The sequence below is a fragment of the Anolis sagrei genome, chromosome 1, assembly GCF_037176765.1.
Source record: "Anolis sagrei isolate rAnoSag1 chromosome 1, rAnoSag1.mat, whole genome shotgun sequence".
In the NCBI taxonomy this organism is placed as follows: Eukaryota; Metazoa; Chordata; class Lepidosauria; order Squamata; family Dactyloidae; genus Anolis; species Anolis sagrei.
This window is the reverse complement of record NC_090021.1, coordinates 268,437,101-268,449,434: the sequence shown is the minus strand read 5'-3', so window position 1 is coordinate 268,449,434 and position 12,334 is coordinate 268,437,101. Positions and strand designations below refer to the sequence as shown.

Genomic DNA, 12,334 nt, shown 5'->3' with positions numbered 1-12,334 from the left:
CCACGCGTTGCTGTGGCCTTTAGTAAGAGTTTTGAATTCTCTGCCTGGCCTCTCTTCCTTCCTTCCCTCGCTCTCTTTCCCTCTCTCTCTCTCACACACTCCTTCCTTTCCCCTCTTTCTCTCTTTCCCCCTTTCTCTCTCTCACACTCCTTCCTTTCTCCTCTTTCTCTCTCTCTCTCCCTCTTTCTCTCTCTCTCACTCCTTCCTTTCCCCTCTTTCTCTCTCTTTCCCTCTTTCTCTCTCTCTCACTCCTTCCTTTCCCCTCTTTCTCTCTCTCTTTCCCTCTTTCTCTCTCACACTCCTTCCTTTCCCCTCTTTCTCTCTCTTTCCCTCTTTCTCTCTCTCACACTCCTTCCTTTCCCCTCTTTCTCTCTCTCTTTCCCTCTTTCTCTCTCTCACTCCTTCCTTTCCCCTCTTTCTCTCTCTCTTTCCCTCTTTCTCTCTCTCTCACACTCCTTCCTTTCCTCTCTTTCTCTCTCTCTTTCCCTCTTTCTCTCTCTCTCACACTCCTTCCTTTCCCCTCTTTCCCTCTCTCTTTCTGTCTCTGGCATCCCTCCTTCCTCCCCCTTCTTTATGCTTGGCCATAGGGGTTCAGTGTGGCATGTTTGCCCTAATTCTGTCATTGGTGGGGTTCACGATGCTCTTTGAGTGTTGGTGAACTGTGAATTCCAGTGACTACAACTCCCAAATGTCAAGGTCTATTTTCCCCAAACTTCATCTGTGTTCATATTTGGGCGTATTGAATGCTTATGCTAAGTTTGGTCCGGATCCATCATTGTTTGAGTCCACAGTGCTGTCTGGATGTAGGTGAACTACAACTCCCAAACTCAAGGTCAATGCCCTCCAATCTTTTCCAGTGCTTTCTGTTGGTCATGGGAGTTCTGTGTGCCAAGTTTGGTTCATTTCCATCATTGGTGGAGTCCAGAATGCTCTTTGATTGTAGGTGAACTGTAAATCCCAGGAACTACATCTCGCAAATGACAAAATCATAATTGTTTGAGTGATGGTCACTCCTTCTGTTGTGAGATGTTGTGTTGTGTTGTGGAGCCTCCCCTTCCTCTCCCCCCCCCCCGCCTTTCCCTTCCCTTCCCTTCCCTTCCCTTCCCAGCACTCGCCTCTTTTGCTGTTCTTCCGTCGTCCCTCCCTCTGGCCGGATCGCGATCTAGGCAAGAGAGGCTTCATGCAAGGCTAGGCCCTGCACAGAACCTCCCTCGCCTAGAGGGGAGGGGAGGAAGAAGGAGGGGGAGGAGGTGAGATTGGGGAAGAAGAAGGAGGAGGTTAGAAGGAGAAGGGAGGGGTGGTGAGTTAGCGGCGTGTGTGTTTGTGTGGAAGGCAGGGGGGTTTGTTACCGGCGTTTGGTTGTGTTGCGGAGAAGGGAGGGGGTGTGCGTTAGCGGCGTGTGTGTTTGTGTGTTGCAGGGAAGGCAGGGGTGGTGAGTTAGCAGCATGTGTGATTGTGTGGAAGGCAGGGGGGTTTGTTACCGGCGTTTGGTTGTGTTGCGGAGAAGGGAGGGGGTGTGCGTTAGCGGCGTGTGTGTTTGTGTGTTGCAGGGAAGGCAGGGGTGGTGAGTTAGCTGCATGTGTGATTGTGTGGAAGGCAGGGGGGTTTGTTACCGGCGTTTGGTTGTGTTGCGGGGAAGGGATGGTGTGTGTGTTAGCGGCGTGTGTGTTTGTGTGTTGCAGGGAAGGCAGGGGGGCTTGTTACCGCCGTTTGGTTGTGTTGCGGGGAAGGGAGGGGGTGTGTGTTAGGGGCGTGTGTGTTTGTGTGTTGCAGGGAAGGGAGGGGTGGTGAGTTAGCGGCGTGTGTGTTTGTGTAGAAGGCAGGGGGGTTTGTTACCGGCGTTTGGTTGTGTTGCGGGGAAGGGAGGAGGTGTGCGTTAGCGGCGTGTGTGTTTTTGTGTTGCGGGGAAGGGAGGTGTGGTGAGTTAGCGGGGGGAGGGGTTGTTACCGGCGTTTGGTTGTGTTGCGGGGAAGGGAGGGGGCGTGTTTTACCAGAGCTGCGTTGGAGGAGGGAAGGAGTGTTTCAGGGCCGGAAGGGGTGGGAGGAAGTTGCGATGCGTGTGTGTGTGTTTGTGGCGGCGACGTGTTCGTGCTGGGCGAGGGAGGGAGGGAAGTGCCGTTCGGCCGTTCGGCCATGTGTGCGCGCGCGCTGGGGTCTTTGCGGCAGTGCGCATGCTCAGTTGTTTTGCCACTTTGTGAGTGTGTTGTTGTGTTGTTTGTAATTGTGAGTGGATTAGTTTGTACCGAGTGGGTTGTCCTAGGGCCATGGCAATTTTGGTGCAGTTTCGTTGGGGGGGTTTAGAGTTTACCTGTCCGGTATAACCAACCTAACAGATTTATATATATAGATTTGTATTTTTGTGGCATTGAATTTTGCCTTGTAAACCGCCTCGAGTCACTGGAAGGCTGAGAGGAGCGGTATACAAATACAGTAAATAAATGAATAAATAAATAAACTATCAATAAAATTATAAAATTAAAACCAATAAAAATAGCCAATAAAATAAAACAAATATACAAAACAGTACATTATGCAAGCCCATTCCCCTTGAGAGGCCAGTTTTCAAAGGACTGCAGAAACTAACAAGACTTCATTTTTCTGTGAAAAAAAACAGGAGGGAAGCCACCTGTCTTACCTCTCTAGGGATGCATCTATACATGCATACAGTTTTGCCACCACTTTGACTACCCTGGCTCAATGCTATGGAATCCCAAGAACTGTAGTTTCACAAGGTCTTCAGTCTTCTCTGCCAAAGAGCCATCACCAGGCTATACTATTCCGTAACATTGAGCCTTGACAAAGTGGTTCTGAACTGCAATAATTCTATGGTGAAGATGTATTCCAGGAAGAGAGTCCTTGGGTTTGGGAGCCGCCATTGAGAAGGCACTTTCCTGTATTCCCCTCTGTGTTGATTACCTGTGTATTATAGATGTCCCTCATGTCCCTGCATGGAGCGCTGGAGCTGACAGAGGGAGCTCATCCACACTGGATTAAACTGTTCTGCCAGCACAAGGATTTAATCCATTGCTCCACCAGGGGCTCCAGGTGCTGTAGGCTATATTTCAGTGGAAGGAACTAGCAAAACCACCTGAGTACTGCTTGTCTAAGGAAACCCTATGAAATTCACGGGGTCAAGATAAGTTGATAACCTGAAGGTATGCACCCAGAAACACACACAAAGTACCAAGGGACAACAACAACAGTGGCTACTTTGGGAAGTATGAGCTGCTAATGTCTCACCCCTTGTTGTTGTTGTTCATTCGTTCAGTCGTCTCCGACTCTTTGTGACCTCATGGACCAGCCCACGCCAGAGCTCCCTGTTGGCCGTCACCACCCCCAGCTCCTTCAAGGTCAGTCCAGTCACTTCAAGGATGCCATCCATCCATCCATCTTGCCCTTGGTCGGCCCCTCTTCCTTTTGCCTTCCACTTTCCCCAGCATAATTGTCTTCTCTAGGCTTTGCTGTCTCCTCATGATGTGGCCCAAGTACTTCAACTTTGTCTCTAGTATCCTTCCCTCCAATGAGCAGTCAGGTTTTATTTCCTGGAGGATGGACTGGTTGGATCTTCTCGCAGTCCAAAGCACTCTCAGACTCACCCCTTACACCACATATATCCTATTCTAATATCCCAAGCCCTGGTTCTAGGACTTTCTGTTAGAGAGAAAAGGTTTTTCTAAAGCCGAAAATAGTGTGTCCAAAGGGGAAATTCCCTTCCCTGATCTCTAGAGGGCATACAATGATTTTATGAGTCCATCTTAAATTGTTTCAACTCTGACCTAAACATATGTACTTAAACCTTAAGCAGCTTCCTATATCTTTGCTTTGGGATCTGTTTCATAATACTGGTTGCGAGACCAAAACATCTCTTAATGTTCATTCCCATGCCCCACCTACTCAGATCTGTGCACCAAGATCTTGAGATGAGGCCTTGCTTCAGATATGATTACCTTGGACAATGAGGCACATCTTCAAGAAAGCTGCCAGCCTTGAGAGTTTGCTAAACAAGTCAAGATTGTTCTTTGTGGAAAGGTTCTTGGCTTCCAACTCTATTGGTTTTAAATCTACTACCCACACTGGCAGGACAAAAATTGCAACCATATTTTTATCATCATCTTTCCGCAATTTGGAAATATTAATAGTAACAATAATTTCTTACCTGCCATTTCTCTTGGAGATAGGCAAACAGTTAAAAACACACAACACATAGCCCAGTTAAAACATCAGTTTAAAAGAACATATACAATCATTGGATATTAAAACAACCAGTAGACATTTTAATGCTTTTTTACAAAAAATCCAAATACTAGTACTGTGCTGCTCAATAAGGATTACAGCACAATGTTTGTGAAGCACTTTTGACTCTCTAAAGTAAGGCTGGTTAAGCCACAACTACAATAGATCCAATGAATCAATGAAACTGAGAGCTCATGGGTTCAGATGGTGTTGTGTAGTTAAGATTAACAATTTGAACAGGGCTAGATCTCCAATTCTATAACCCACTGTGGGCCAGGTGACATGGAGAGCTGTGACATCACTAGGTCTTCAGCTGAAGTACATTTCTGCAAGGAGCTTGAAGTTCTATGCCACTATATCCCAGATAGACCATGAGTTAACAGCTGCTGGCACGCTAGAGGAAAAAAAAACCTGCTGCTGAACTCTCATCATTTGCATACATGGTCTACTGGTTGCATTTCTCTCAGGCTTCTCTGAATCGTGATATCAGCTGAACCTACAGAGAATGGGGCTTGTGAAATGCCACAAACAAGGAACCATCTATTGACCAGGTCAGGATTTCTCAACCTGTGGGTCCCTGGGTGTTTTGGCCTGCAACTCCCAGAAATCCGAGTCAGTTTACCAGCTGTTAGGATTTCTGGGAGTTGAAGGCCAAAACACCCAGGGACCATTGGCATCGTTGAGATCCACTGACATAGGTGAAGCTTGTTTCCAAAAGGCACCAAATATATCTGAACAAATTTGCAGGAATAAAAAATGTGCTGAAGTCATTTGATACATTTTGATAGTTTTGATCTGTGCATTGTATTCTACTCATGGTCAACACTGTGCCAAACCTATAACTCATTTGTTTTTTGGGGGTTTTTTTTTGGGGGGGGGGGGGTATCTTTTGAAAACAAATTCCTACTTTTCTAAAGTGCTATATATGTTTTCCTGTTGAAAAGGTTGATTAAAGTATAAATCAATATAATTATGAAATATTATATTCTATGTACTCTTTAAGATTCTAGCAAAATTAAATATATTTCATATGGGAAATTATCAGTTTGTGAAAAATTAAAGTTGTTTTAAATGGTCCCCTTCCAAGTTTTGTTTTGTTGCTAGTTTTAAAAACAGCATCTAAATAGAAGAAAGCTGACAGAAGATGCCATCGCTGAGGATACAACAAATAGCAGCAAAAAGGACAAGAAAAATTAAAACCAATATAGAAAAGAATAGAAGCACAAATACCCTTATACTTAACCCTCTCTGTACCTCCCCATATTTTCCACTCCTTTTTTCTCTCTCTCTCTCTCTCTTTTCCTTTTTTTCCTCAACTACCCCTTTCCCTTCGCCCCTATGTTTTCCCCCCTTTTCCCATTTTTTAAAAATGTAATTTGGAAAATTTTAATTAAAATATTTTTAAAAAATAAAAACAGCACTGGTTAAGTTAACTGTTACATCAGTTCTTGCAGTGTTCAGCTCTGATCTCTGACTCACTGAAGAAAAATACTATGTTTAACCAAATAATCCATGTCCCAGGGGCACATTCTTCTCCTGATGTCACCTGTTTGCAGTTGAGCAACCTCCAACTATTTAAGTTCTGTTTTACCAGAAGGTGGCACTATTGTATCAAATAAATAAAAATGTTCCCTAAGCTACATGAATGCTAATGAATGCCAGCTAATGAAAAGAGAGGAGAAAAAACTTTGCATACTTTAGCTGAGAAACAGAGACAAACTAGGCATATTTATTTCATAGCCAACCCATGCCCAAAGGTCCAAAATGTGTAATCTTTCATACAAAGGCCTGCTTCAGATCCCACCATGTTGCCTTCATTCCGAATAGGATGTCTATCCTCTCATTCATGCTATGACCTCCAGGGATGAGATACCAGCGTAAACCCAAATTTGCTCATAGATAGATCTTATGATACTTGACAAAGCTTGCGCTGATGAAAACGTATTTCAGCCATAAGTATTTTTCTAATGTTTGTATTTGTGCATCTTGTGCTCAGATTCTGAATCTGCATAGTAGATGCAAATATATTTCATATGTTTATTTCGGAATCAGGTGAAGGGGGAGGTAACCAAATCTCAATAGAAAGCTAGATTGAACAGCAATGACCTCTACCTTCCTGCCATAATATATCTATTCACTCTTTGGAAGTGGGTATCTTTAAAAGTCATATCTTGCCTTGCGCAATTATCCCTCCTCTATGGAATCTAGTCACTTGCATGCAATCTTCCAAAGCCTTCACGACACCCAACCTTTTCTCTCTGCAACTTACAAAAATAAGATACAACTCCTTAGAAAAGATGTTAAAATATGTCATAGACTGTAGTGTTGTTGTTGTTGGGTGCCTTCAAATAATTTCCAATTAATGGCGAGCCCAAGGCAAACCTAACATGACTGTGAGAGTCATTGAACATTATCCAGTGGGTTATATTATGTATTTTTTGCAATAAAGAACGGCCATCCTTTAACCTAAAGATTCAATATCCATGGTTCCACTTATCCGCATTCCAAAACAATCCTTCCCCCGGAAGTGTTTGTGGGCCTCTCTAGGTCTTTCAGTGCATTCTACAGTATTCTTCCAGACCAACTATAGTCAAAATATTACCTCTTACACTTGTAGACAGATTCATTTTAGCCATTTTACTTTGGCCAAACTGGCTTCTTCGGCTCTACCGAATGGCTTTAATAGCAAGGGCCCTGCAGTCATATTTTCCCCTTCGAAATGGGACCACATGGCAGCCAATCATGGCTTCTCCTCCCTTACTCGGCATCACAGCTGTATCCTGGCTTCATGTATTTTTTGGCTTGATTTCTGGCTTGGCCCCTCTCTTGGTTTTTTTTTTATTTTCCTTTATTTTCTTGGTTCTTTTTTATTTAGTGGAACTAGTGACTGGGACTTGGGAACGTGCAGGATAGGTGGGTGGGGTGCATATTTGGGTGCTTGAAGAGTCACCCTTTTAGCTTCTTTTCTCCTTCCCTCCTTTCATTCAGAAAATATTTCCAAAAGATATTAATAATAGTAATCCCAACGAACAAAAGAAAACCCTCATTCTCAGAAAACTACTACCACCTAGTTCCCTCTCTAGAGTAGAAAGTAGAAACAGCTTTAAGGAAGCATTAAACCCGAAGCAGAAAGTTGTGAGGGGAAAAGCAGGCACCACTCCAAGCAGGGCCTGCAGTGCAATCAAGAGAAAAAAGAGGGCTTTTATAAGGAAGCCTAGGGTAGGATAGCTCCAGGTCATCACTCTGTCTTTCCTGGCGAAGTGGGAAGCCTCCTTAAAATGCCTTGGAAAGCTGCATGCAGGGAGAGGAGAATGTGTGTATGCCTGCAGCGCCTGTCTCCTCTAGAGTAGAAACAGCTTTCATGAAGCATTAAACCCGGGTCTCCTCTACAAGCCAAAGGGAAAGGATTACAGAAAGAGTGGTATCTTAACTCTGATGCTTTTTAATCCAGACCTTAATGAAGGATATAAGGACAAATGGTGTTACTGCCTAAAATTATGGGATAAGGATTCCGGGGAGCACCCCATTGCCAGATCTAGCCATATTTTTTGGTTGCGGTCCAAAAACGCCATCCAGCTATGCGCCCATTTTCAGGAGGCTCGCAAAAGTGGATATGGGGGTCTACCAGTATTTGGCTAGCAGAAACAGATCGAGGTTCTGCCAAAATGCACAAGTCTATTATCTATGATTTCAGGTATCTACATGGGGTCTTGGAATGTATCCTCTGCAGATATAACATATTCAATCTTGCAGGCTGGCAGGATTGCAATTTCCAGTATTCCTCAACATTGATTTCCTTAGCTAGGGGACCTGCGACTTGAAAGATTTGGAGGGCTGCATAATTCCTCTCCCTATCAGAACAACCTTTACTTTGTGAAGTGTCACTTGTGGAAGTTGTCAACGCAAGGTGCAAACCAAGAGGAAAAACTGTTTCAAATGGAATGCAAATATGTGACATGCAAATGTAAACCTGAGCAATCAAGAGTAGTTTAAGCATTGCTTGTAGAAACAATAATTCCAAACTTATGGCATGGAAAAGACTAAGAGATTAAAAGGATCTGAAACTTTATTGTTCTTGTTGCAACTCCAGACAGCAGGACTGTTCCTCTGGAATTTCTGAAAATGGCTGTCTTTCACCCTTCACCCATATTTGCTACACACCCAAAATTGACTCTTTCCATACTATGAAGTTGTTTATTCCTGAGGGTGTGTTCCCACCTGAAAAACAAAACTGTTCTCTCCCTTTCCCTTAAAATCTGTCATCTAACTGTGAAATCCCCTTTAGCAGAATCCATCCTGTTCCCTTGCCAATATAGGAACATTCACGCTCAGTGCGTAGGAAAAGCTCCAGAGTGTTATCTTGCACAAGAGCAAGGCATTGAGAAAACACCCTGAAGATTGCTTATGTGGGGCAGAAAGAGATATAGAGCACGTCGATATACACAGTTGTGTGTTCCAGCAATGCAGTTTCAACCATTAAGTGTGCACGAAAAATACACCTTATTCCTCTTAAGCTATCAGATTCAGCCTTAGTACCTTCACTAAATCCCACTGAAAGTGCATTTACACTGCAGAGTTAGAGCAGTTCGACACCACTTGAGTTGCCCTTGCTCCTTGCAGTGGAATCATGGGACCTTTAGTTTGTACAAAGCGGCATTCTCTGCCAAAGAGTGCTGGTGCCTCAAACCACAAACCCCACAATTCCATAATATTAGGACATAACAATTAAAGTGGTGTCACTCTGCAGTAATTCTGTAGTGTAAATGCACCCTGAGATTAAGTGGGTTTTTGTTGTTGTTGTTTTTTGTTTGTTTTTTGTTTTGATTTTTTGTTTGTTTGCTCTCAAGAAAGTTGTGCAAAGCGATTTTAAGCACATTGCTGGAAGCAGTGCCATGAGGAGTAGTATCAAAACACCCCCAGGCCCGCACAAGGAGGAAAAGAGAGGAACCACCAAGAACTATCAAGTCCAGCCTTCAAGGGGGAGTTCTTCCATTATTACCTGTGCACTACGCGGTCTGGACATGGCGAGCAGCTGCCTTTTCTTTTCCCAGGCTCTTCCTGTCACCCTTCTTCTCTCAGTCCGCCCTCCTTTTCCTTCCTCTTTCCTCCTTCTCCGCTCAAAGGCGATGCTTCTTCCGATCCCCTTTCTTCCTTCCTCCCTCCCCGGACCCCGCCCCCCTTAGTCCCGCCCCCCTAATATGCATACGGGGCGTGTCCTTTCGGTTCACGTTTCCGCTGGACGCCCCGCCCCCTTTTCTTCGGAGATACTGATTGGAGCGGATCCCACGGCAAATTTGCATACCGCCCGGGATCCCTGTGTGCGGCTGAGTGTATGCGAGTGCCCCTCTCTCTCTCTCAGGAGCAGCGCGAGCGGCCGAAAGCGAAGTTGGTGCAAAGCTCCTCGCAAGTGAAAGAGAGAGAGAGAGAGAGAAGAGGAAGAGAACGGAGAAGATCTTCGCGTTTGGGAAAGGGACTGGCGCCTTCCTTCTTCACCTTGCCTCAAGAGGAGAGGAGGCTCCCGAGGGGGAGGAACAAAAAGAGTCGGCGCGCTCTCCCGCTTGGCTTGGGCTCCTGCGTCTTCCCTTCATCCCTCCTGTACCTCCTCCTGGCCCCAGCGCTTTCCATCAGCCGGGAAAAAAAACCCATGATCTCACTCCGCTTGTGGAATGGAGACAGCTGGCACCCAGAAGGAGAGACCTGAAGGAGCGCCGAGAGGAGGCGCCTGGCATCTCGGGGCACCCTAGGGACCCGCGGGGGGCCAAGGGGCCCCCGGGCAGCCCTTCTCCCCCCTTTCCTCCTTCCTCTTCCCTCCCTTTTCCATCTCCTGCGCGTCCTTCTCCTGCTACTGCTCTTCCTTTCCCTTCTCTGCTTCCTCTTACTCCTTTCCTTCCTCCGCTGCTTCTTCTCCATCTCCTTCTCTTCATCTTTCTCCTCCTTCTCCTCCTCTTATTCTCTTTCCCCCTCTTCTCCATCTCCTTCTCACACCCCTTCTCCATCGCTTCCTCTTCATTCCCGTCCTTCACCTTCTCTTCATCCTTCTCTCTTCCCCCCTCTTCCTCCATCTCTTCCTCTTGTTCTTCCTTCCCCTCCAACCCCATCTCTCTTCCCTTCTTCTGTCCTTCTCCTCTTACTCTTCTTCTCTTCTTCCTCGCCTTTCTTCCCCATCTCCTCTTCATTCCCGTCCTTCACCTTCGCTTCATCTTCTTCTCTTCCCCCCTCTCCCCTTTCTCTTCTTCCTTCTCTCTTCCCTTCCTCTTGCTCTGTCCTTCTCCTCTTCCGCTACCTCCTTCTAATTCCTCCATCCCCTTCTCTTTATCTTTCTCCTCCTCCTCTTATTTTCCTTATCTACCTTCTCTTCTCCTTCTCTTCCTCCTCGCCTTCCTTCTCATCCCTTTTCTCCATCTCCTCTTCATTCCCGTCCTTCACCTTCTCTTCATCCTCCTCTCTTTCCCCTCCATTCCCTTCTCTTCCTCTTCCTCCATCTCTTCCTCTTTTTCCTCCTTCCCCTCCAGCCCCTTCTCTCCTCGTCTTCCTCTTTCTCTCCGTCTCCTTTTCGCCTTCCTTCTCCATCTCCTCTTCCTCTTCATTCCCGTGCTTCACCTTCTCTTCATCCTCCTCTCTTTCCTCCTCCATCCCGTTCTCTTCCTCCTCTTCTCTCCCCTTCCTCCCTCTTCCTCCTCCTTTCCGGGATGTACAGCTCGGCGGCGCTGAAGACGCTGGAGGACCTGACGCTGGACTCGGGCTACGGGGGCGGCGCGGGGGACTCGTGCCGCTCGCTGAGCCTCTCCTCCTCGCGCTCGGCCTCGCAGGCCTTCCTCGCGCCCTCCTCCTCCTCCTCCTTCTCCTCGGCGCAGCAGCCCCCGCGGCAGGGCAACCGGTGGCGCCGCCGACGCTCCTCGGGCTCCGCGGCCAGCCGCCACAACAGCTGGGACACCGTCAACCCGGCCGCGCTGCCGGAGGAAGAGGCGGCGGGGGGCCAGCGAGAAGACGAGGAGGAGGAGGATGAAGAAGAGGAGGAGGAGGAGGAGGAGGCCGCCGAGGCCGTCTTCTCCCGCTGCGCCCGCCTCCCGGACCTCGAGGACTTCCCTTGGACGGACGAGGAGGTGGCCAAGGTCCTGCGCAAAGGGAGCCCCGGGGGAGACGGCGCTGGCTGCGGGGGCTTCAGCGCGGAGGCGGTGCGGCGCCTGTCTTGGCTGCTGCGCCGGCCGCTGGTGCGGATCGCGCGCGAGGCGCAGCGCCTGGGCCTGCTGCACGCCAAATGCACGCGCGCGGGGGTCCAGAGCGCGGCCCGGCTGATCCAGAGCTGGGCGCTGGCCGAGAGCTGCCTCCTGGCCTCCGTCCGCGCCCTCTCGCTCTACAGCATGAGCGCCGGGGAAGGGCTGCGCCGGGGCACCTCCGCCCGCTGCGGCCTCACCTTCTCCGTGGGGCGCTTCTTCCGATGGATGGTGGACACCCGCGTCGCCGTCCGCGTCCACGCCTACGCCGCCATCGCCCTGGCCGCCTGCCTCGAGAACCTGGCCCGGGAGGTCCAGGCGAGGGTCGTGGCCGCGGCAGAAGGTGCCGCCAGGACCCACGCCCCCGAGGCCCTCTCCGCAGAAGCCCTCGAGGCTGCCGTCAACAACGACGCCGAGCTCTGGGGGATCCTCCAGCCCTGCGAGCACCTCATCTGCGGGAAGAACGCCAGCGGTAAGCAGCAGGAAAGGGGGGAGAGCAGGGTCAAGAGGGGCCAAAGCACATCAGGGGTAGGCAAACTTGCGCCCTCTCTCCAGGGGTTTGGGAGTTCAACTCCCATCATTCCCAACAGCCTCAGGCCCAGCGCTTAAGCGGCTGAGGGGGAAAAGGAAAGGGCCCGAGGCTGTTGGGAATGATGGGAATTGAACTCCCAAACCCCTGGAGAGAGAGCCCAAGTTTGCCCATACCTTGTCTGTAACCTTCTCTGGTATCTCGACCAACTACTACAAAAACACCCATAATCTGATGTCCCCAGGAAACTTCTCAAATTGGAAATTGCTGCTTGCAATTAAAAGAGAGAGAATGCAGCAGGTTGCTGTGAGTTTTCTGGGCTGTCTGGCCATGTTCCAGAAGCATTCTCTGCTTCTTG

At 48.2% G+C, this 12,334-nt stretch overlaps 2 protein-coding genes across 2 annotated transcripts in view; one reads left to right on the top strand and one right to left on the bottom strand.

The window, feature by feature from the left end:
* Nucleotides 1–9,389, bottom strand: part of CAT (catalase) — a 56,082-nt gene extending 46,693 nt beyond the window's left edge. The window contains exon 1 of the mRNA XM_060764956.2: nucleotides 9,233–9,389. Within this exon, the coding sequence (XP_060620939.1) occupies nucleotides 9,233–9,256 (24 nt within the window). The 5' untranslated portion in view covers nucleotides 9,257–9,389. The remainder of the gene's footprint in view (nucleotides 1–9,232) is intronic.
* Nucleotides 9,390–10,832: 1,443 nt separating this feature from the next.
* The window catches only part of ABTB2 (ankyrin repeat and BTB domain containing 2), a 178,971-nt gene continuing 177,469 nt past the window's right edge, over nucleotides 10,833–12,334 (top strand). The window contains exon 1 of the mRNA XM_060764970.2: nucleotides 10,833–11,919. Coding sequence (XP_060620953.2) covers nucleotides 10,923–11,919 — 997 coding nt within the window. The 5' untranslated portion in view covers nucleotides 10,833–10,922. The remainder of the gene's footprint in view (nucleotides 11,920–12,334) is intronic.